The following is a 25483-nucleotide window of genomic DNA, read 5'->3' on the forward strand; positions in this document are numbered from 1 at the left end:
TGAACAATTAAACAGAGAAGTGCATCTGAGTATCAGTTTATCACTACGAAAAATAAAAATGACCTGAATCCAATAATTATGAACAGAATCTAATCGAAAATAGTTTAATAATAATGGTCCCATCATTCCCAATTATTTATAAAGTTAATTACCATGGCAAATCTTACAGAAAAAAATTTAAAGCCAAGGTATAGTTTTAAAAATACGCACAAAATTTATTTTACTTCAAATACTCTTTTACACAACCAAAAAATTAATTTTGATATAAGTAATACAATAAATAAACAAAAATTATTTATATAATTTCACATTGTACCAAATTGCATGGAAACCTCTCCAGTGTAAATGAAACTCTACATTTTTTTTTTCAGTAAAACTAAAGCTTAAGTTATAAGCAACGCTCCACACTTTTTACTCACCCTATCTAGTAAAATATATGGCTTACATACTTCAAACAGATACTAAAAGTAAAGACAAGTAGCCTACATAATTACCATAGCAACTAAACGCAGCAAATAAACCTGTAATGACAGCAACGTAATGCATTATTAGACACAACGAAAGGCAGCGAAACTTGAACGAAGTCCATTTGGAACTACAAATTAGTTCATTAACCCAAAACGCATAACAGACACATACGCCTCCAAAATAAGTTATCGTATTACAAGAACACATGGTTAAGCATATCAGTACCTACTCACGTAGGCTGACGAAGGAATGATCGTGGCATTGTAACAGGCCAAGCCATTAAAATTATATTTACTAGAGAAGTTCTCAATGGCCACTGTAAATTATCCAGTGGGTAAGGGTAAAACCACAGTCTAGCATGTATTGTACAGTCACGAAGCTCAATATGTAATAAATATGCATCCATAGATAGTTGCTAACCACTAGGATCGCTACTATTGCCTCATTACAGACAATGCGAAATAGTACCTGCACAGTCTATTGTTCCTAGCAACCTCAACAACTCAAGCTTCGTGACTGTATATACTAGACTGTAGTAAAATGTTCTCCTCTAGGCCCAAGGGTTGTGGTTCAAACACCCCTGGGATCGATAGATTTTTCAGGATGTAAAAATCAGGAGCGCAAGTCCTCCGAGAAGAACTTTAAGCCGTGTATCCCGTGTCAGACTTTTCCGGCACGTTAAAGACCTCCAAGTCTTAATTGGAAGATACGTTAATTGCTGATTTGCATACTGAATTTCGCTGTTCTGTGTTCGTGGATCTCAACCAAAAAGGGACTTTCGAGCAGACAGTGGACGCAAGCCATTAAGATGAACTGTAATACAATACCTGTACGTACTCTCACTGGTAGAACTCTTGACTCAACCCGTTGCAGAAGATGCGACGAGCAAGAAACGCTTCCTCACGTCTTGGGTTTCTGCCATCATGGAGAATTGCTCCGAATCAACAGACATAATACGGTTCGTTCTCTTATCGCATCTTCAATCCGTCAGAATCCTTCCTATGAGGTTTATGAGGAGGCTGGTTGCGTCTCTTCTGATGGCTCTACTAGACGTGCTGATATCATCATAATTGATCGGCAGTAGGATGAGGGTGTCATTCTTGATCCCACAATCCGTTTCGACATGCATGAGCGACAGCCACAAGAGGTGTGTCATGAAAAACAAGTCATCTATGAGCCTAGTTGTCAGCATCTTGGAGCACAATACCACATCACATATTGGACAGTTTTTGGACTCATGTTCGGTGCCCGTGGCACGATCCCACGAGAAACTTTAAATCAACTTAAACAATTTAAAATTTCTGATGCAACGATTGATGCCATAGGATCTCATGTGTTAAAATCATCCTTAGCTATAATTAGTAATCATTTGTACCCAACAAACTTTTATTGTAAATGATTTCCTATATTTTCATATAATTTATCCTAATGTTTTCTTTTTCCTTCAAATTGTCACACAATTGGATTTCATGATTATTCTTTATGAATTGATTGGCCGATCTATTCGAACCCTTATTTAGGGCGGCTTTTTTTTTATAAAATTTTATTTATAGAGTAATACTTTCTTAAACAGTGTTCGTAAGATAGAAGATCAGTGACAGGTTAGGTTTGGTTTATTCAGGCTTTTGATATACCTTGCTTTTTGATTAATAGATAAATCATAGGTATGTAGTTTGACCTGAACTATTCAGTATGTATATTTCCAATTAACGTTTCGATAAATTAGAGCCTCTGGACTAAATTATTTGCTGATGATATGACGTTGTTAGCAGAAGAGGAGATGATACTAAGGGATATGCTACTGAAGCTAAATAACAGCTGTGAACAGTGTGGAATGAAGATAAATGCCAACAAGACGAAGACCATGGTCATAGGACGAAAAGTAAAGAAGGTAAACTTTCGAATTCTAAATGAGGCAGTAGAGCAAGTGGACAGCTTCAAATACTTAAGCAGTAACATGAGCTGCAGCCAGGAAGTCAAAAGGAGGATAGCAATGGCAAAGAAAGCTTTTAATAAAAAAATAGGAGCATCTTCTGTGGATCTCTGGTGAAAGAACTAAGAAAAAGACTAGTGAAGTGCTTTATGTGGAGTGTGGCATTGTACGGGGCAGAAACATGGACATTACGACGAAGTAAAGAGAAGCGACTAAAAGCATTTGAAATGTGAATATGGAGAAGGATGGGGCGTGTTGAGGAAAAGTATTTGGCTGCGTCACTGGCTGAGAAGAAACTGCCTGCTGAAAGATGCACTGGAAGGAATGGTGAACGGGAGAAGAGTTCGGGGCAGAAGAAGATATCAGATGATAGATGACATTACAGCTTTTCTCCTCGAGCTCTGCCCTTGTGGTCCTTCAAAAAAGATAGAAGAAAAAATAAAATTCAAACGAATTGTGTATCACACTATAGCTGAAAATCTCAGAGTTTGTAAATGACACATGGTAATCGCCTTTCACTTTTTCTCCCAGTACTGACATTTTATGAAATTTATTTACCCTACTCGTCTACCGACTTCCCACTCTATTCTCAGCAACAAAAGAGAGATTTAAAGCACTATGAACGTGGTGTTTCTCGCTATATTTTCCCTGCACATCTGGCGCCGTGCCTGTAACCCAGCTAAGGACCACCCGAATTCATAACAGGACCAAAGTACCGAACCTTTCGTTGTATTTATGACTTTCTTAATAGTTTGCACATTGAAATGGTCACGTACTGTACGTCGTACACCAATAATAGAACATGCAAAATTGCATCTTTACTTGTTGAAAATCGGGCATGTTTCTGCATTAATTTTTTTTTATTTCTCTTTTTGCAGATGACGATGTCAGAAATTAACTTAACATTAACTTAATTAGTTAATACTAATATAAGATTAATTGAATTAAATTAATTTTAATTAATTATTTCTATATTAAAATGTAAGTATTAAAATATGCTACATAAATGATAAATTTGCTTTCGAAGGGAACTAGAGTAAGGAGGTCCGTGGAACTGTTCTGACTAAAAAAAGTGGTCCCCACTTCAGAAAAGTTTGAGAAACGTTGCATTAAGATATATAGATCATATGCGGAGACATAGAGGAAGGCAGAAAATACATTAGAAAGCTGGGTTTGAAGTGAAAGACCTGCCCTTGAGCAGAACATTATGAATGAATTAATTAATGAATGAATTAAATGTTCAGAGCACAAACTCCAGGAAAACTTGAAGTAAGAATCCAGAGATTGAAGACTGCTTACCGGGCAATGGAAATACGAGGAAGCGACTAAAGACCCATTCACAATGAAAATTAGTCTAAACATAACCGTAACATAAACACAGAAGTTTGCGGCCAGATTATCAAATGAAATCATTCACAATGATTCACATAAACACTGACATTAACATTGCCGTTAGACGTTAACATGAAAGTTTGCACAATCGTAGAGCGCTGAAGTATACGACAGAACAGTGAATAGGGATTATAAAGAATGGACACTTCGCGTTGGTACCTTTGATGTAGCCGGACTGATTTCAATGACCTTCAAGCCAGCTAGAGCGTGAGATTCTGCTTTCTCCCTAGAGTTGGCGCTGACATCACACCAGCTAGCAGTCGACACAGCGGAAATATAACACATATAATTAATACATCTAGGTACATTATGTACTTAAATAAAATAAATTGGATCCATAAAATAATAAATCAGTCATTAACTGTAATGTCTAGACTCTAGAGTTCCTTTATAATGAGAGTTGAGACGTTGACCTCAACAACAATTAAAATATGTAATGATTTGATAGCACTGAAAATGAAAAAAACAAAACTCTTATGAGAAGTAAAACCATATACCTATATTATATTATATACAAATATTAAACGAATTCGATACTTAATTTTATAATGTATTATATTATTTTATAATAAAATATATAATACACTAGCATTACCCACCCTTCTATACGGAAGCGAGATTTGGACATTAAAGAAAAAAGACATGAACAGAATCAAAGCAACGGAAATGAAATTTTTCAGGAGAACAGCAGGATATACTCTTTTAGACCGAAAAAGGAATGAAGAAATTTTAGAACAATTAGAAGTAGAGTCAGTAGAAGAAAAAATCACCAGATACAAATTCAATTGGCTAGATCATGTAAAAAGAATGGAAAATTCAAGAATCCCAAAAATTATGATGCAATATAAACCTAGAGGACATCGTCGACCAGGAAGACCGTTAAGAAGACTGCTAGATGGGGCCGAAACAGGTCTACAGAGGCCTAATTCGTGAAGGATGATGATGATGAATAAAATTTATTATATTTGAAATATAAAAAAATATTATTACAACTAGTTTGCCACTGAGAAATAAGGAAAAGCTGTTAACTTGAATTTATTTGAAACAAAGCGTTACTGGATTATGCAATAAGGTAGGCGATGTTTGGATCCTGTGTCTCAACTCTATATTGAATTATTATCTTAGCGTATGCTCGATTACACTAACCTCTAGCGCTTGAAAGTGGAACTAAACGCCGGCGCACAGAGAAACAAAACTCAGGAAAATTTTCTGAGTGTCCATTCTTTATAATCCTTATTCGCTGGACAGAATATGAGGAAATGACGTCGTTATGTTTCAATGGTTACCAAGTATCTTTGCGGTTATGTTTATGTTCCCATCGTGAATGATGGTATGACTTCTTGATTTTACCGTAACGTTTACATTCATAAGTTAAAGCTTACGTTATGTTTAATTTTCATTGTGAATGAGCCTTAACTCGTGAAACTACGAACAATATGTTTATTACCCCATTTCTCTAGGAGTCTTACACGTGTCCTAAAATATGTATACACAGATAAGCACAAAATACGTCAAAATGAACACGACGAAACATGTTCGGTCTAGCAGTTCTCCGAAAAGCTTCCATTTTCTCTTGTTTTCAGCTGACATCTCCTTGGCAACAGTGTCATTCATAACTTCGTCATTCTCTTCTTCCAGTTTCTCGCAATTCTGTTGACAGAAACCAAAAGTCACGGTGAAAGGCAGAAAGCCTAATCACTCATCCACGTACGAGAACAAATTTATTTACTTATTCATTTAACATATATTTATGGTAAATTGAGAAATCACTAAAATAAATGCAAATATAGGTACAGTACAATAATGCCAGATATATATACCACTACGTATACATATACACGGTGTAACAGAAGTGATAGTAAAAAATTTAGGAGTGAAGTAAAAATGACGAGAAGCAAAAAAGTTTCAGTAAACATGGGTCCGCAAATTAATCGTTTAAAAGATATTCGCCGCAAAATAGAATAATGTCGAATTTATGCTATTTTGTGCGAAGTAACATCGAAATTAATCAAAATTTTAAACTTTTTCACGGCAAAATAGGCTAATGCCGAAATTAAGCATTTGTGCGAAATAACACCGAAATTAATCGAATTTTAAACAGAAATTTTAGACTTTTATACATAGAAAAATAGGACACTGCCGAATTTTATCCTTTTTTTTGTACGAAATAATCCGGAAATTTACCAACTTTTTAAACCGAAATTTTATATTTTTATTAATCGCAAAATGGGACAGTGCCGAATTTATACTTTCTATGCGAAATAATACCGAAATAAACCGAATTTTAAACCGCACTTTTAATCTTTTATTCATCGAAAAATAGAATAGGCCTACTGCCGAATTTTATGCTTTTTTGTGCGAAATGATACCGAAATTAACCAAGTTTTTAAACTTAAAATTTATATTATTATTCACCACAAAATAGGATAGTGCCGAATTTATATTTTTATGCGAAATAATACCGAAATTAACCGAATTTTAAACCGACATTTTGGACTTTTATTCATCGGAAAATAGGGTAATGCCGAATTTATGTTTTGTGCGAATTAACACCGAAATTAACCAAATTTTTAAAAAGTTTTAGACTTTTTCACCGTAAAATAGGATAATGTCGCAATTAAGCTTTTTGTGCAAAATAACATCGAAATTAATAAAATTTTAAACCGAAATTTTAGACTTTTATTCGTCAAAAAATAGGTTACTGCCGAATTTTATGTTTTTTTTTTTGTACGAAATAATCCGAAATTAACGAAGTTTTTAAACCGAATTTTTATATTTTTATTCACCACAAAATGGGACAGTGCCGAATTTATACTTTTTTATGCGAAATAATACCGAAATTAACCGATTTTAAACCGAAATTTTAGACTTTTATTCATCGAAAAATAGAGTAATGCCGAATTTATCTTTTTGTGCGATCACCACAAAATCAGATAGTGCCGAATTTACATTTCTTGTGCGAAATAATATCGAAATTAACCGAATTTTAAACCTAAATTTTGGAATTTTATTAATCGAAAAAAGGATATTGCCGAATTTTATACCGAAATTAACCAAGTTTTTAAACCTAAAATTTATATTTTTATTCACCACAAAATCAGATAGTGCTGAATTTATATTTTTTGAGCGAAATAATATCGAAATTAACCGAATTTTAAACCGAAATTTTGGACTCTTATACATCAAAAAATAGGATAATGCCGATTTTATGTTCTTGTGCGAATTAACACCGACATTAACCAAAATTGTATATTTTTATTCACCACAAAATCAGATAGTGCCGAATTTATATTTTTGTGCGAAATTATATCGAAATTAACCGAATTTTAAACCGAAATGTTGGACTTTCATTCATCGAAAAATAGGGTAATATCGAATTTATGTTTTTGTGCTTATTAATACCGGAATTAATCAAATTTTTACATCGAAATTTTAGATTTTTATTGACCGCAAAATAGGAACTTTCTCGAGTTTTATGAAATAACTTAACAGCATTAAATTATATAATCGATATATATATCTAAGACTTTAAAATCTATAAAGATCAAACACTACGTTTGATAGGACACTCACGAAACCTATAATAAAAAAAAACTCACACCCACTCCAATCCTCTCTTACATGAACAAATATGTAGTTCTATAAATAACGCTTAGCCAGATTACTTTACGTAAAAGAATTGTTTTCAGATTCTTATACATTTGTAAATTTTCTTTACCTTCGGGTGGCTCAGCCTTCTTGACATTAGCAGCAACTGGCGGGCGTCGCTTTCAAGGAAGAAATTGATGACGCGTGGCACAGATGAAGATGACGTTGTGGCCCACTGGTTGAATACCGCAAGCTCCAGAGCCAGCACGCACATCACGAGGCAATCTCGGAGGAACAGAACTGCACACGGAGGGAAAGCAATGTAACTACTCAATGCCGGCCTTACATAAGCCCCACATCAGTCCCTATCCAGTCCCTAACATCATATCCCACCTCCCTTAAATCCATTTTAATATTATCTTCCCATCTACATCTCGGCCTCTCCAAAGGTCTTTTCCCCTCTGGCCTCCCAACTAACATTTTATATGCATTTCTGGATTCGCCCATAAGTGCTACATGCCCTGTCCATCTCAAACGTCTGGATTTCATTTTTTTTATTATGTCAGGTGAAGAATACAATGCGTGCAGTTCTGCGTTGTGTAACTTCCTCCATTCTCCGTAACTTCATCCCTCTTAGCCCCATATATTTTACGATGAAAGATAATGGAACGGAGAAAAATTCTCTCCGGCGCCGAGATTTGAACCCGGGTTTTCAGCTCTACGTGCTGATGCTTTATCCACTAAGCCAAACCGGATACAACTCCGACGCTGGTTAGAATCGTCTCAGATTAAGCTCCAACTCTTGGGTTCCCTCAAGTGGCCGCCCTCTGCACTACGTCATAGATGTCTATGAATGCAGGACCGAAGTCCACACATGTGCTGAGGTGCACTCGATATGAGTGACTAGTTGGCCGGGATCCGACGGAATAAGCGCCGTCTTAAATCACGAAGTGATTTTACGCATATCATATATATTATTTTAATGTACCGAAGTACATATGATATTTCCATGCAGATATTCTGCGTCATCATACGATGAAAGAGTAATGGAACGGAGAAAAATTCCCTCCGGCGCCGGGATTTGAACCCGGGTTTTCAGCTCTACGTGCTGATGCTTTATCCACTAAGCCACACCGGATACAACTCCGACGCCGGTTAGAATCGTCTCAGATTAAGCTCCAACTCTTGGGTTCCCTCTAGTGGCCTCCCTCTGCACTACGTCATAGATGTCTATGAACGCAGGACCGAAGTCCACACATGTGCTGAGGTGCACTCGATATGAGTGACTAGTTGGCCGGGATCCGACGGAATAAGCGCCGTCTTAAATCACGAAGTGATTTTACGCATATCATATATATTATTTTAATGTACCGAAGTACGTATGATATTTCCATGCAGATATTCTGCGTCATCATACGATGAAAGAGTAATGGCTTAGTGGATAAAGCATCAGCAAGTAGAGCTGAAAACCCGGGTTCAAATCCCGGCGCCGGAGAGAATTTTTCTCCGTTCCATTACTCTTTCATCGCATGATGACGCAGAATATCTGCATGGAAATATCATATGTACTTCGGTACATTAAAATAATATATACCCATATATTTTCCCAAGAACCTTAGGCGTACTCTCAAACACCTCTTGGTCCGAATTCTTAGTCAACATTTATCGTAAGGAAACCCTCAAGCAGTTGTTTATAATAATTTCCAATTCATAAATTCCACTGAAGTGAACACTTATTCAAATAAGGTAGCTTGTCAGCTTACTCAAGTGTTTCCTTATATGCATTGTAATCAGCCGATTCGGTATACAATGGATGATGATTAATAATAATAATAATAATAATAATAATAATAATAATAATAATAATAATAATAATAATAATAATGTTTTATTTTCGCTGGCAGACTTAAGGCCATAAGGCCTTCTCTTCCACTCAACCAGCCTTAATCAATACAATACATAAATTTAAATTACAAATATTTACACTACACTTAAAAGGTTCTCCAGCAATATTCTTCACTACACATTTATTTAAATTTAGATAAATCTATAAGGTAAAGTAGTAACTTAATTTATGAGCTAATTTAATTCAATGAATTATAATTAATTTAATATTTGAGATAGCTAGTAAAATGATGAAAATTAATTTAATATAAGCTTACTAGGACTATGTTACAGGGAGAATATATATATTTCTATTTCTATAATGAGAATATTAATGTAATTGCCATTAGAGGTTTTGTAAATCTATTTAGATTAGGGTTTTATTGAATTTATTGAGTTCTATAATTAAAATGAAAACAAAAATGTGTTTCGGCAAAATAAAAGATATATCAGAGATATGTAAAACCGTTTAGAGATGTACAATGACCAACAATTTAAGAGGATATACCGTTTCAACAAGAACACTGTTGTGGATATTCTGGTGCTTCTCATTGAAGATCATAATAAAACCATGAGAGGCTTACCGATTTCGCCAATGCTGAATATACTGATTGATTTGAGATTTCATGCTACAGCATCATTTCAAGTAGGTTTATGTAATAATATAGCAATAACTGATATTAATGTAATAATAATAATAATAATAATAACAATCTATTTTTGGCAACACATAAAGCTATACTGATTTTGTTATTTTTTGGTTTGCGCAGATCTACATTTATTTATATTTCGTAACTAGTTCTCTTAGCTAACTTCTCTCTTCTTCTGTAAAATGCTTTCTCGACATTTTATAAAATTCTTAGCTCTATAATATATATTTTTTTTGCACGTTAATAATGCCGATTTAACCATTTGAAGGCGCTGGAAAACAATTGAGCGAAAGGGCTCACATTTAGCCATGTTGCCATATTTCTCTCGATGTTAGTGTATATGAAAGAGTAGCGTCTCTGCAATACAATCTAACGCTCATTACTTAAGTGTTTCCTCATTTTATAAGTGACGACTATGAATTCGACCCTTAGGGTGCTATTCATAGGCATTTCGCAGCACGCGCTAGGAGCGTACTAAGCTAGCTCCGGCTATCCACTGGTTACTAGTACAGAATTCAAATCATATCCTATCGCTAACACTGGTTTATGAATACGAAAAACGCTGATCGTCCACCGGAAGCCCGCGCTAAAAATGTCTATGAATACGGCCCTTAGCTTCTATTCCTCTCTCAAAGTGAGAGTCCAAGTTTCACAACCATACAGAACAACCGGTAATATACAGTAACTGTTTTATAAATTCTAACTTTCAGATTTGTTGACAGAAGACTAGATGACAAAAGCTTCTCAACCGAATAACACGCATTTTCCATATTTACTCTGCGTTCAATTTCCTTCCGAGTGTAATTTATGTTTTTTACTGTATCAGGGACTGTCGAAATAAATTTGAATTCAAACCCAACCTTACTAGGCACTTGGTCAATAATTGAGACTCGTTCAGACATGGTTTCTTGTAAACAGTTCTCTTATTCTATCACGAAATATTTCAATATCCGGCAATTTCATCACTATATAACTGTATTATTCTAGTTTAATTTTTATTTCAGTAAAAAAATATATTTCTTTGTTCTTAACTTCTACTGTAAATTACCTAGCCTTTATTAATCAGGTATTCTTTTCGTACCTTGATTTTTATTTTAATTGTAATTGTAAATTTAATATTAATTGTAATTATAATAATTTCAGTCGTATTCTTTATATTGTACGTAGTTGTAATCCCTTGGTGGAGGAAAATAGAAGGCCTAATGGCTGTATCTCTACCGACTTCAATAAATAAATACTAAATATTATTTTTATATAGTTGTATCACTCATTTACTTAATATTAATTCTTTATGACTATAATCTCAGCTGTTCCTCACTCACCTATCTGAGGGGCCTTGTCTCCATCTGTCATGTTTCCGATATCCTGCAAGACGAGAGAGTTCACTAGTACCAACGTACAGCACAGATTGAGACGGACTTCGTGATCTGTCCCCAACCAGATCGACGCCAGGGTCAAGACAACGAGCACTGAAATCGACAAGAAACGGACCAGAATCACTTCTAGCATGTCATCCCTCTTTGTAGCAATACCTGTAGCATGTAATAATGTTGTTTTTTTTTATTTAATATCGATGAGCTGATACAAGAATAGAATTACACTGAGAAATGTTGAAGAAACTGGAGTGCTTCAAGAAAACCAAATTGTGAAATTTGAATTCCAGAATTTATTGTTTAATTTGTATTCCCATAAATATAAAACTAAAAGATCGGACAATATATGCTTGGCTGAACATAAATGTACCACAACTGTAGCATATAATCACAGTAACAACTTCGGTCCAAGGCTTTATAACAAGATAACAGCTAAATTTCCAAACATACAATTTGCCAATGCTCCTTATTTAAAAAAAATAAACTAAAAATTTTTGTTTAGGGAGGAAATATAAAGTATCAATTATTGTAATATCTGTATTTTTCTTTTTCTCTTTTTACTTTTTATTCTGTCATTTCATAAAATGCCTTAAAATTTTGTGGAATGCCACCCGAACATGAGTATATACTTTTTCTGGGGGTTCTACAGTGATTTTTATTAAAAAAACAATAAGGCCTCTTTGTTCTAGCAATAAATTATTATTATTATTATTATTATTATTATTATTATTATTATTATTATTATTATTATTATTATTATTATTATTATTATTATTAATGTTAAGGCGTTACTTACTTACTGGCTTTTAAGGAACCCGGAGGTTCATTACCGCCCTTACATAAGCTCGCCATAGGTCCCTATCCTGAGCTAGATTAATCCATTCTCTATCATCATATCCCACCTCCCTCAAATCCATTTTAATATTATCTTCCCATCTACGTCTCGGCCTACCTAAAGGTCTTTTTCCCTCCGGTCTCCCAACTAACACTCTATATGCATTTCTGGATTCGCCCATACGTGTTACATGCCCTGCCCATCTCAAACGTCTGGATTTAATGTTCCTAATTATGTCAGGTGAAGAATACAATGCGTGCAGCTCTGCGTTGTGTAACTTTCTCCATTCTCCTGTAACTTCATCCCTCTTAGCCCCAAATATTTTCCTAGGAACCTTATTCTCAAACACCCTTAATCTCTGTTCCTCTCTCATAATGAAAGTCCAAGCTTCAAACCATATAGAACAACCGGTAATATAACTGTTTTATAAATTCTAACTTTCAGATTTTTTTAACAGCAGACTAGATGACAAAAGCTCCTCAACCGAATAATAACACGCATTTCCCATATTTATTCTGCGTTTAATTTCCTCCTGAGTGTCATTTATATTTGTTACTGTTTCTCCAAGATATTTGAATTTTTCCACCCCTTCGAAGGATAAATCTCCAATTTTTATATTTCCATTTCGTACAATATTCTGGTCACGAGACACAATAATATACTTGTTTTTTCGGGATTTACTTCCAAACCGATTGCTTTACTTGCTTCAAGTAAAATTTCCGTGTTTTACCTAATCGTTTGTGGATTTTCTCCTAACATATCCAAGTCAGCCGCATAGACAAGAAGCTGATGTAACCCGTTCAATTCCAAACCCTCTGTGTTATCCTGAACTTTCCTAATGGCATATTCTAGAGAGAAGTTAAAAAGTAGAGGTGACAATGCATCTTCCTGCTTTAGCCCGCAGTGAATTGGAAAAGCATTAGATAGAAACTGACCTATACGGACTCTGCTCTATGTTTCACTGAGACACATTTTAATTAATCGAACTAGTTTCTTGGGAATACCAAATTCAATAAGAATATCACATAATACTTCCCTCTTAACCGAGTCATATGCCCTTTTGAAATCTATGAATAACTGATGTACTGTACCCTTATACTCCCATTTTGCTCCCTTATCGGTCGAATACAAAAAATCTGATCAATAGTCGATCTATTACGCCTAAAACCACACTGATGATCCCCAATAATTTCATCTACGTAAGGAGTTAATCTTCTCAAAAGAATATTGGACAAAATTTTGTACGACGTCAACAAAAGTGATATTCCTCGAAAGTTACCACAGTTGGTTTTGTCCCCTTTCTTAAAAATAGGTACAATTATGGACTCCTTCCATTGTTCTGGTACAATTTCCTTTTCCCAAATAGCAAGCACAAGTTTATAAATTTCGCTATGTAATGCACTTTGACCCTCTTGTATTAATTCTGCTGGAATTTGATCGATACCTGGAGACTTGTCTTTTCAGATTTTCTATCGCAATTTCGACTTCTGAAAGCGTGGGTTCGGGTATAAACGCTTCAGCAGTTTGTATTTCAATTTCGTCCCGATAATTTCTATTTGGCCTATGTACATTTAGTAGTTGCGCAAAATAGTTTTTCCATCTGTTTAGGATTGATGAAGAGTCTGCAAGCAAGTCACTATTCTCATCCTTGATCACGTTTACCCTTGGCTGAAATCCGTTCTTAAATTATTATTATTATTATTATTATTATTATTATTATTATTATTAAATCTTGTTCAGACGAATCGTCAGAAATCCATATCGTCCTCATACCACGTTGAAGTCTGGAGATATAAGCTACTGACTTGAAGACATGTGACTTAGCACGAAATAACTAAAAGCATCGGGCGCTGTTGTAATTAGAATTCTTTTCTTTCGCTCAAGATCAGATAGAATTATTTAACGCACTAAATATCAGACTCAATCCCTTAAATAAGATGTTTCTGTATCAATAAACATGATACCACAGTTTAGTATATACAGTTACGAAGCTCAATACGTAGGGAATATGCATCCATAGATAGTTGCTAACCACTAGGATCGCTACTATCGGCTCATCACAGACAATGCGAAATAGTACCAGCCCAGTCTATTGTTCCTAGTACTCTCATCAACTCACGTTTCGTGACTGTACATACTAGACTGTGATGATACCATGGATATAAACAAAGGACAATCAAATCACGGTAAACAAAAGAAGCGTTTTACTAGTAGTATTCGCTAGATTTCTAATTTCCTGTTTTCTTCATTTAGCAGCAATACGTTTGTACAGAAATATCTAGTGTGGATAATTTTTTAAAAGCTCTTAATGAGCATTATTCGAAAAATATAAAAATTTATTGGGTATTCCATTTAAAAGAAATGAGTTGGAGTATAAAGAACTCTGTGATAACACTATTGAGTTCTTAGTATACGGCTACCCCCACACGCAGAGTTTCGTGTCACTGAATCAAATGCTTCAAAAGTTATTTAGATGGTTCGGGACTTTTAACTAACCCTGTGTAAGTATAAATCATAAAAATGGCCGAATGGACTGAGCGAATTTTGGGATTACACTGTTCAATTATACCATTCTTGGGATTATTGTGTCTAACACTAATGACACAAAGTATTGATATCTTTTGCAGAACATTGACTGGTGGAATAAATGTGGTATTTAAGCATCCGTGCAAAATTACACCTACAAAATGTGTAATAATTACCAGTGGTGGGAACGATGATGGCGACTTCAGAAATGGCTGCGTTTCTCTTCAGAAGAAAGCTGAACTGTAAATTAGGGTATACTTTGTCTCCATACATCATGTTGCTGCTCATGAACTTTCTGTCCAACAGAGTCCACTGACGGTTGGGGATGTATTGCTCCAAATTGAACTTGAAACAAAATGCACAAGATATTTGATAAATCGCCTTAATTAAATAAGAATACAGTGCCCCAAGTCAATGATCCAGAGATCTTAGTTTAGCTAGAAACTTTTTAAAACATTAATACAGTCGAACTTTTCTAATTCGTAGAAAAATTAATACAATACAGTAAGAACGAAACCATTTATTCATGATTTCTGTAAAACATTGTCAATTTTTTTTTTTTTACGTTTAATCTTTGATTCATGCAGAATTCTTAAAGTTCACTGAGCGATTGGAAAATTGTCTCACTCACATTTTGTTGCTCTTCAACATAGCACCTTACTTTTTGCATGTGGTCCATGGCCTGAACGATTTTTTTCGAGATGTTCTGGCCCTTTTTCTTCATCAGAAGACAGGGCGACTTTCTTAATTTCAGAACTTAGTTTCGTTCAATTTCATCTTCAATTATTAAAAAATGTAATTGCAGACGATTGTTTAACATTGCGTTATATAGAAATGTCAAGGGACCGCGAGAAAAGTTAGAATTTTTCACTTTGTAACTTTGTTACATTTCTTGCAGAAGACAGAAGAGTTTTTCTATTGCAGGTATGCCAAAACCCTGCACATAATATCAATTAATGTTAATTAATATAATTAATTTAACTACCTTGTGCATCCCTCGTGTTCATCGTACGGCTCGACCTTCCCCACACGTTACCTGCACTTTGTTTACGTTTTCACTGTGCCTACACGTAAACACTGTGACAAACAACCTCGAACTAACGTCAGACATCTGTTCACTATGACTGCGCACAGCACTCTGTTGGCTGAAGGCTCATTCACAATGAAAATTAAACATAACCGTAACATGAACACAGAAGTTAGCGCCCAGGCTACCAAATGGGATCATTCACAATGATTCACATAAGCATTGACATAAACATTACCGTAAGACGTTAACATGAAAGTTTGCAAACTCCAAACTTTCATGTTTATGCTTACGTGATTTGCAAACAGAGCGCTGAAGTATAAGTTACGACAGAATATGAGGAAATGGCGTCATTATTATATTTCCATGGTTACCAAGTATGTTTGCTGTTATGTTTATGTTCCCATCGTGAATGATGGTGTGACTTCTTGATTTTAATGTAACGTTAAGTTAACACTTACGTTATGTTTAATTTTCATTGTGAATGAGCCTAGGTTCGGTTCCTACAGCGCGCAACGGGACGGCTGACAGGTCATTTTGCGTTCTTAACAAAAATGTACCTACAGAGTAACGTCACATGTCTAAGCTCCATTGTGCATCAACCTATTGCCGCCGTAAAGGTATCCCAAGCCCGCCGTCTACTTACTGCCCGTGTCTCACGTCCTGAACCGAGAGTTCCCTAGTGCTTATAACCACGCCTCTTAGGTCTGCTCGGAACGTCAAGGTAGTTGCAGCGTGCGGCACGGCAGCATATTACATGTTCTGAAAACATTATCCTATGCCATCGCAGGGATCTTTACTGGTTATAATACTGGATACTCTAATCGTGGTTACCACTATCGCTATTATCTCTGATGGCGATTTGCTAAAATGTATGTACACACTAGGCCACTCTTCGTTCAGTCTGGACAATTGCTGAATTACCATAGAGCAGCATTTCTCAAAATACATATATAGAAATGTTACGAAAATATGAATTCAATAATAACATGAAACCACCGACGATAATAATAATAATAATAATAATAATAATAATAATAATAATAATAATAATAATAATAATAATAATAATAATCCAAGAATATGCGTAATAATAATATTCCAATCATATGCGTAATAATAATATTCCAATAATATGCGTAATAATAATATTCCAATAATATGCGTAATAATAATATGTTTAATGAACATCTAAAACGGAAAATACCCATAATACTTATCACTTCCATCAATGGATTCTCTGCGTATGTGTTCACTAAAACAAAATATCGAAAAGACAAGATGTAGAAGTACAGTAGAAATGAGACTACAACTTTCCGCCATAAAACCAGATTGCAGGCTTAAAAAGCAAATACATTCGTCCCACTGAACAGAATTATTGAGATACTAGCTTTCACTTGTCTGTTAATTATTAAACACTAATAAAATATTACAGGGATTCCGCAGTTACACTTTAGATTAAAAGGGGTTTCGCGGTGGAAAAAGTTTGAGAAAGACTGCCATTGAAGAAAGAGTTTACGGATGTGTACACGTGACTACTGTAATCGCGATTAGGTCTATAATGTCGTGTAGAGACTGTAGTCTACAGTTGGTATTAGTGTTTAGTTACAGGAATTGATGAGGACATAATTTGTTTTGTGATGGGATAGCCTATACATTCGCTTGTCCATGGCTGATCTTGCTCCATAGCTGACGAAAGGAATCCTGAAAAGGCCGATGTGTTGAACGTAGGGTAGTAGGCACATGCGGTACCCAGCACCTCCTACTCTGCCCCTCTGCGTCTCGCCCCGCAAAGAAACAGCTCAGGAAGTGAGGCACGGGCAGTATATCAAACACAGATTCACAAGTGACATTTCCTTGTACGACTAGAGAGTTATTAATGTGCTAATAAAATGTATAGATGTCTGCTTCTCCCCACCGTGTCCGTTTTTACGCTCCCTCCTCTTTCCCCATCGCCGGAATGCATTGGTGTAGTTCTTGTGGAGAATTGCCTAAAATATTATGAGCAGATTCGTCAGTCTGTGACTCACATATCCCTCCATGTAGAGCAGCACTATCTCCTCCGAGGACTGCATCAGGGTGGACAGCGACACTGTGCAGTTCTGCGTGTCGAAAGGCCAGTTCCTCAGGTCTATGTAGCACAGGGCCAAGAGGTCGTGGTCGGCCCAGCAGTGCACGAACCCAGGAGACTTCACGGAGCAGAGCTTGGACCGCGACCGTAGAGACGTAAAGTCCCACCATGACCTGCAACAGTCCACTCTGTGACTCTGTCTATTGAGGAGAATGAATGAATCAATCAATGAAATGAATGAACCAATGAATAAATGAATGAATCAATTAATTATAATTAATCAATAAATTAATCGATCAATCAATCAACAAATGAATTAATCAATTAATTAATTAATTAATGATTAAATAAATAAATAAACAAATAGATAAAATATAGAATAAAACACGAACTCTGATAAGTTGCCTAACAAAATACATCAGGTTCACTTTAAAAGTGGAAACCAGATAAATAGTCGGTAGTACAGTGCTATATAAACAGGGGCTAATATCATATATAAGTTTTTATGTAATTTTTTCTGTTTTTTTAATGTCTTGTCTGTGTATTTATACAGGGTGTTTCCGGGCTGGTGTTACAAACTTTCAGGGATGATGGGGAAGGGCACATGTATCAATTTGAGACAGGAACCCTGGTCCGGAAATGACTGAGTCGAAAGTTATAACCAAAAATAGTTGTGTGGAAATGGAATTTTAATTTCGCACCACGTGCCCTCCTTCCCTTAACCTTTGGAACAGTCGTGGAAAGACGGTACGGGCCGGATGTCTCCTAGATGGTACTTGGCCCGATACAATCTCTGAGCTTGCCTACTGTTCCCATTGGCTCATCCGTATTCGAAAATCATGTCTGCATATTCCGCTCTAGTGTACTCCTCCATTTCACTAGGACTGATCGACTGGACACTGCAACTTGTACACATACACTGCTGTCTACAGACGTGCATATCAAGACCGACCATGTCCGTTACACATTACGCTATCTGCATTGCTTTAGTGTAGTTTCCTGTCCCCACCCCTCAGACAGCGCACTGAATGGAATAATGTAGGTAGACAACGTAAACAACGTCAGATGAATACAGTATGTGTAAGATGTACAGATAGTACACATAAATAAGTTGTACAGAGGAATAAAATTATTTCATTTCCACACAACTATTTTTGCTTGTAACTATCGACTGAGTCATTTCCGGACCAGGGTTTCTATCTCAAATTGATACATCCGCCCTTCCCCATCATCCCTGAAAGTTTTTAACATTAGCCCGGAAACACTCTGTATAATATGTCTATGTCTTATGTATTGAACATGCATAATAATAATAATAATAATAATAATAATAATAATAATAATAATAATGAAAATACTAATACCACACTCTAGTACATACAGTCACGAAGCTCAATACGTAAGGAATATGTATCCAATGACAGTTGAACTTTAATTGTTAGCCACTAGGATCGCTACTAGCGTCGTGTATTACAGGCCGTATGTTCGGTTCAAGTTTGTCGAGTATGGCGAAGTTCGATATTCACTTATTTTCGCCCTGCGGAAGGCGGCCTGTTGTGTTTGTTCCACCTTGTTATAAAAATATTCACTGTCTTCCACTTATGCTTTAACCGCTTAAGGATTTTAGCACACTTCTTGCGTTTAGTTTTACATATAAAATGAGATGAAGTTTTTAATGTCTTGGTTGCCTCTCTCATGTTCGAACATTGCAGGCTACTATCGCACAGTCTATTGTTTCTAGTATTCTCAGTTGCTAACCGCTTGGAGCATTGTATCGCGAGAAATGAAAAAAATCACCTCAAGCTTCGTGACTGTATGTAGTAGGTTGTACCACAAAATAATAATGCAAATTAAAATGTGTATTGTGACAAATTAATGAAATTATCGAACAAAATGCATGAGCACTTACGTTGACATGTGATACACATCAGGCACCCAGATAGAATCGCTGTCTATTAGAATTGTTTTCACACCGCCATAATCAGACATATTCCAAGCCAAAAATTCATCTCTCCACATCTGCAACCATCGTAAATAACCTTCAAAATCTGTCAAAATGACTGAAAATCATGAAAGTGGGAAACCCGAGCGCCCTTTGACATGCTTTAAATGAACCCCTTTTCTAATATTTATGAAGGAGGAACATGCGATCTTCGATTGTATGCATTGATAATCCCTAGATATTCGAGTCAACACTACCGAGATGCAGTGTAGCGGAACAGAAATCAATCAAGGTCGCTGGAAGAGTCCAAACATATTGCGAGGGATTAGATCCTGTTTTACATTGTTGAAGGTATGTGCATACAAAATTTCAAGGCAACTTTAAGTATGTAAATGGAAGTTTTATAGAGAAACGTTTGGGGCCTCTAGCGAGGGGATTCACATTATACAAACTTATAGTTGTGCACAGCTAATAATTCTTTAAAATTAACTATCCATGATTTGAAATGAAATGAATGTGACTCACCAGATTCACCGAAGCATGAAGAACAAACACATCAGCACTCTCTTCCTAAAATGAATTAAATGAAATTAATGATACACAATATTAAGATAATAAAGAAATGTAAAAGTAGGTAGATTTTTTTTAAATTTTATTGGGTTATTTTACGACGCTGTATCAACATCTAGGTTATTTAGCGTCTGAATGATATGAAGGTGATAATGCCGGTGAAATGAGTCCGGGGTCCAACACTGAAAGTTACCCAGCATTTGCTCGTATTGGGTTGAGGGAAAACCCAGGAAAAAACTCAACCAGATAACTTGCCCCCACCGGGATTCGAAGCCGGGCCACCTGGTTTCGCGGCCAGACGCGCTGACCGTTACTCCACAGGTGTGGACAAAAGTAGGTAGATGCGTTATTAAGACCCATTTTGTTTTTTTTTTTTTTTTTTCATTATACAAACTATAAAGATAATAAAATTGTTGGCCTGGAGGAGGTAAATATTACGTCATCACCTGTATAATACAGAGTGATTCACGAGGATTTACCGTCCTTTACGGAGTTTATTTCTGAAGACATTTTGAGCAAAAAAATCATATAAACATAGTTCCTACTCTCAATATTTTTAGAGTTACATTAATTTAAAGTTGTTTGTAAAATACGTGTTTTCTTTAGTTTGAAGGTAAAAGAATAATACAGATAGACAATGAACAATTCAGAAGTATAATTTCTTTAATTGGCAAGTATTATGAAGCTAAAAATGAGCTTAGTTTCTTCGTACAGACTTCTTTCTTTTTTTTTTCTATTTTTAACTAGAAAATTACATTATTCTTACGCACTTATCACAACAGTTATTACAAATCACACCACTTCCACAAACTTAATTATTTGCAGTTCAATTTTGCATCCTAATTTACAGTCTTGGAGAGTTTACAACACATTTTTGAAAATGTTGCCGTCCGCTTGAGTACACTTGGTCGCACGCTTGTGAACGGCACTCGTCGCTCTACGTAACTGCATTCGGCTATCTTTGATTTCCGTAGCGCTCGCGCTGGCTGCTGACTGCACGCTGACCAAGATCACGCGTTCACAGCAATGCGTTCCAATAACGAAACATAACTCTGTAAATATTGAGAATAGGATCCATGTTTATATGACATTTTTTGCCAAGAATGTCTTCGGAATTAAGCTCCGTAAAAGACGGTAAATTCTCGTGAATCACCCTGTATATTTGGAACACTTTCAGAAAACACAACTTAGTAATAAACATGTCAGCTGTAAAGGGAGTCAACTTACAAAGTACATGGAGATGGGTGTCAAGTCAATTGCAATTCTTGTTTGATCAGACTTCACTCTAACAGGTCTCACTGTCTTGTCGTAATTGCACAGAAGGTCTCTCTTCAAGCGGTATTCTGCAGACTTGGGTTTCGAGCCAGAATTGCAGTTAGATTCAGCCTTTCCTGTAACTAACGTTCAATATTCTATGTTAAAGGTAGAAAATTCTCTCTAAGCCTGACAATAAAAGCATTTCTACTCGGATAACAGCACTCATACTCGTAGACGTTATGAGCAAAAATTTCACTTACTGTCAAACAATCTTCAAAGAGTTTCCAATCTTGCTAAATAAATAACGTGCCTAGAAAATAAACACTCAATACGAAATATTTATAAAATAAATGAGGGAGTCCCGCTCAAAACCTACTCAATGCATAATTTTAGATATTTACAAAAATGAGAAAATTACGCATTTCAGTAACCATGAGTAATCCAGTTCTCTTTAAATCTAAGTTCGCAAACATACATTCTTTTCGATTAGAACTCAAATTATTAATAGATTCGTTCAATTACTTTAGCAGATAATGATGTTTAATTCTACATTAAACAGCGTTTACAGTGCAGTTTTTATTAAACATAAAGAAAATTACATTTACAGCAGTACATTTTACTGAAATACGTAACGAGGTTAATTGTTATATATTTTTTCATAAGACAGTACTATTTTTAACACTAAAAGGACCGTATCGGTCATTCTGACGGATAAGCGTTTTTAAGGCCTCACAAATTGCACAGGATTTATATTAGCGCCTTTATATATTTAATGATTTTATACACGTACACTTTTTAGTATTAAACTTGCCTGAAAAAATGAAATCTCTAACACGAATATGAAAAGAGATATAAATGTAGAAGTATCGCCACTGTTCATTTTAACCGGTAGCAGCTATTGTTGTTGTAATGTATAAACATACAAGAATGAGTTACTTAAATTGTTCGTAGTTTTATCTTGTTTAAATAAATAAGTAAATAGTTAAGTAACTAAATAAATAAATAACTAAACAAATAAGTAACTAAGCAAACAAGTAAATAAGCAAACAAGTAACTAAGGAGTTAAGTAAGTAACTAAGCAAGTAACTAAGTAATTAATTAAACAAGTAAGTAACTAACCAAACAAGTAACTAAGGAGTTAAGTAAGTAACTAAGCAAGTAACTAAGTAAGCAAGTAATTAATTAAACAAGTAAGTAACTAAGCAAACAAGTAACTAAGGAGTTAAGTAAGTAACTAAGCAAGTAACTGACTAAGTAAGCAAGTAATTAATTAAACAAGTAAGTAACTAAGCAAGTAACGGACTAAGTAAGTAACTAAGCAAGTAACTAAACAAGTAAGCAAGCAAGTAAGTAACTAAGCAAGTAACTGACTAAGTAAGCAAGTAAGTGACTAAGCAAATAAGTAACTAAGCAAGTAACTAAGTAAGCAAGTAAGTAACTAAATAACTGACTAAGTAAGCAAGTAAGTAACTAAGTAACTGACTAAGTAAGCAAGTAAGTAACTAAGCAAGTGGGTAACTAAGTAAGCATGAAGGTAAGTAAACAAGTAAGTAACTAAGTAAGCAAGTACGTAACTAAGTAAGTAACTGACTAAGTAACTAAAGAAGTAAGTAAGCAAGTAACTAAACAAGTAACTAAGCAAGTAAGTAACTGAGAAAGTAAGTAACTAAACAAGTAAGTAACTAAGTGAGTAACTAAGCTAGTAAGTAACTAAGTGAGTAACTAAGCAAGTAAGTGACTAAGTAAGTGAGTAACTAACCAAGTAAGTGACTAAGTAAGTGAGTAACTAACCAAGTAAATGACTAAGTAACTAAGTAAGCAAGTAAGTAACTAAGCAAGTAACTGACTAAGTAACTAAGAAAATAAGTAACTAAGGAAGTAAGTAACTAAGCAAGTAAGTAACTAAACAAATAAGTAACTAAGTAAATGAGTGACTAAGTAACTAAGAAAGTAAGTAAACAAGTAAACAAACAAATATATAAATAATAAACAAGTGAGTGAGTGAGTGAGTGAGTGAGCCCAATGTTGAAATGAGTACGAGTAAACTATGTTTGCTTCAGAAGTAAATGAATATATAAATAATTAAATAAAATAAACTCCTTTGTTCAAATGAGTCCTATGAATACACTATGTTTGCTTCATTTAGAGGGAAATATTTTTTCTTCGTCGATTAATAACACTGCAGAAAGACTTAGTACTGAAGTCTGCAAACGCTGTTAGATTACCAAGCGAAGACACGTGTCTAACGAACTTAAAACATGCATTCTTATTATTTTGTCGTTGCATTAGGTAGATTTTGAACGGATCCCTCAAATATATTCTAAGAGTTTTTCTTTTGCCTATATATGACTTACCAATCAGAGTAACGAAACAAAATATCCACAGAATAAATATATTTCCAATCATTTTAAAATGGTGTTATGTATTGTGTCACCAGTAACAGAAAATTATATACACAAATATGATGGCAACATTTGAAAGCACTGAAAGCGTGGTATCTGAGAAGGAAAACGGAGTATCTATAAATCTGACACCATTGTGGATACGCCCCCGTCATATCTTGTTGGAACAGATAGACCAATGCGTGTGATGCACTGTGGTGAGCATGTATGAGAATTTTATACTCGCATTACGATTCTCGCAAATTGTATAGAGTGACTATCACTACCGCCATTCTCATATATGCCATAATTGTGACTGAAGTCTTCTCAGTTGACGTCGTTATCACCACATAATATCAGTCACATTCTTTTCCATCAAAGCTCAGCGTGACGTAAAATCATGACCAGAACAACGCAGATTAAACAGAAGTTGTATAGCCATAGGTTAACAACTGGCAAAACTCCGCTGTAGGAGGTTACTAAACCTTACCGCTGCGCTGGAGGCGGAATCTTCCGCCATTAATCTGTACCATTGTCGCACTGACTGCCAAGTCATCTGATGCATCACTGCTATCACTTAAACTTCTAACGAAATTATTTCACTGTCTAATATCATTAGCACTACTAAAATATTGTTCTTAGTTGTTTGTAATGTGATCAACACATTTCTTGCATTCGTCTTTTCCATATTCTGCGAAAAGGCGGCGACAGAATCGTTCCTTTAGGTTAGGTGAGATTTTTGTTACAATAATCCCATTGGAAAGAATGAAGACAACTGATTAAACATTTTAGTCTGGCACTTAAGTAAACGAAACCAATCAAAACAATAAATGCTTATTTTTAAAGCACTGTTGAGTTTCAAAGGTAAATAATGTTTATGTACGCGCGCGAGCAGTCAGACAAACCTTTAACAAGTGATATCTTGTAGACTCATTCTATTAACATGGGGTTTTTTCAACATAAAATATAATGTATTTAGACGATTTTATGCACCGCAACTACACACTTATCTTTTCAAGGAAAAAAGTTATCGTCGATTGTTTTATACTTCAAAAACATATTTTCCCACACTACAATAGTATAAAACAAACCTCACATTTAAGAAGTCTTACATTTGTTATATTGTGGCGAATCAGACATCTTAGAAATCTGCAAACAGTACTCTTCAACATGTTTTTTTCATTATTAGAATCTGACTACCACTTTTTGAGTTATTATTAATTATAAAAAATGCAAAAATATTCTACTTCATTCAAAATCTAGTGAGAAACGCCTTCTTCCGTTATTGGTTGACAATTAGAAAGGAGGAGGTGAATAGTGTATTGTGTCACTCTTTAAGATTGAGCATGCGCAGACCAACCGAGTTTTATAAGTTGTTCCCCTATAGTTATTCAGCGTTGAATTAGGGAAATGTGGATGAAAGGATTGGCTTAGGTGGGTTTACACCGATCCATAACTGGGACAAGAGTACCGCAATCAACGTGTGTTCAGTGGTTCTGTGGTACGGTCACTCGTATTCAGTACCTATTGTTTTGCTGCGGAGAGTGCTAAAAATTTTGTCTATAGTCGGGGCGGTTTGATTTGTA

At 35.2% G+C, this 25483-nt stretch overlaps 1 protein-coding gene across 2 annotated transcripts; it reads right to left on the reverse strand.

The window, feature by feature from the left end:
* Window positions 1-4463: 4463 nt before the first annotated feature.
* On the reverse strand, window positions 4464-25109 carry LOC138696868 (neuronal acetylcholine receptor subunit alpha-5-like). 2 transcript variants are annotated; one of them, XM_069822322.1, is made up of 9 exons: window positions 23871-25109; window positions 21487-21650; window positions 20215-20259; window positions 19657-19766; window positions 17707-17920; window positions 14826-14994; window positions 11238-11384; window positions 7512-7681; window positions 4464-5443 (listed from the first exon to the last, which is right to left on the reverse strand). In XM_069822322.1, the coding sequence occupies exons 1-9, from the start codon at window positions 23920-23922 to the stop codon at window positions 5270-5272; spliced, it is 1245 nt and encodes a 414-aa protein (XP_069678423.1). In that variant the 5' UTR covers window positions 23923-25109; the 3' UTR covers window positions 4464-5269. The 2 variants fall into 2 exon arrangements, with proteins under 2 accessions (XP_069678423.1, XP_069678422.1); XM_069822321.1 differs by having other exon boundaries at window positions 21487-21656; window positions 23871-24338.
* Between the last annotated feature and the right edge of the window lie 374 nt (window positions 25110-25483).

The sequence above is a fragment of the Periplaneta americana genome, chromosome 3 (assembly GCF_040183065.1).
Source record: "Periplaneta americana isolate PAMFEO1 chromosome 3, P.americana_PAMFEO1_priV1, whole genome shotgun sequence".
Taxonomy (NCBI): Eukaryota; Metazoa; Arthropoda; class Insecta; order Blattodea; family Blattidae; genus Periplaneta; species Periplaneta americana.

Bases quoted from the DNA above. Each gene is read 5' to 3' on its own strand.
- LOC138696868 (XM_069822321.1), bottom strand. From the start codon at position 23,922: ATGATTGGAAATATATTTATTCTGTGGATATTTTGTTTCGTTACTCTG. The intron at 11,385-14,825 runs GTAATTATTACA...TGTCGATTTCAG, and splicing joins CATCATCGTTCCCACCACTG to TGCTCGTTGTCTTGACCCTG. The intron at 7,682-11,237 runs GTGAGTGAGGAA...CTCCGTGTGCAG, and splicing joins AGACAAGGCCCCTCAGATAG to TTCTGTTCCTCCGAGATTGC.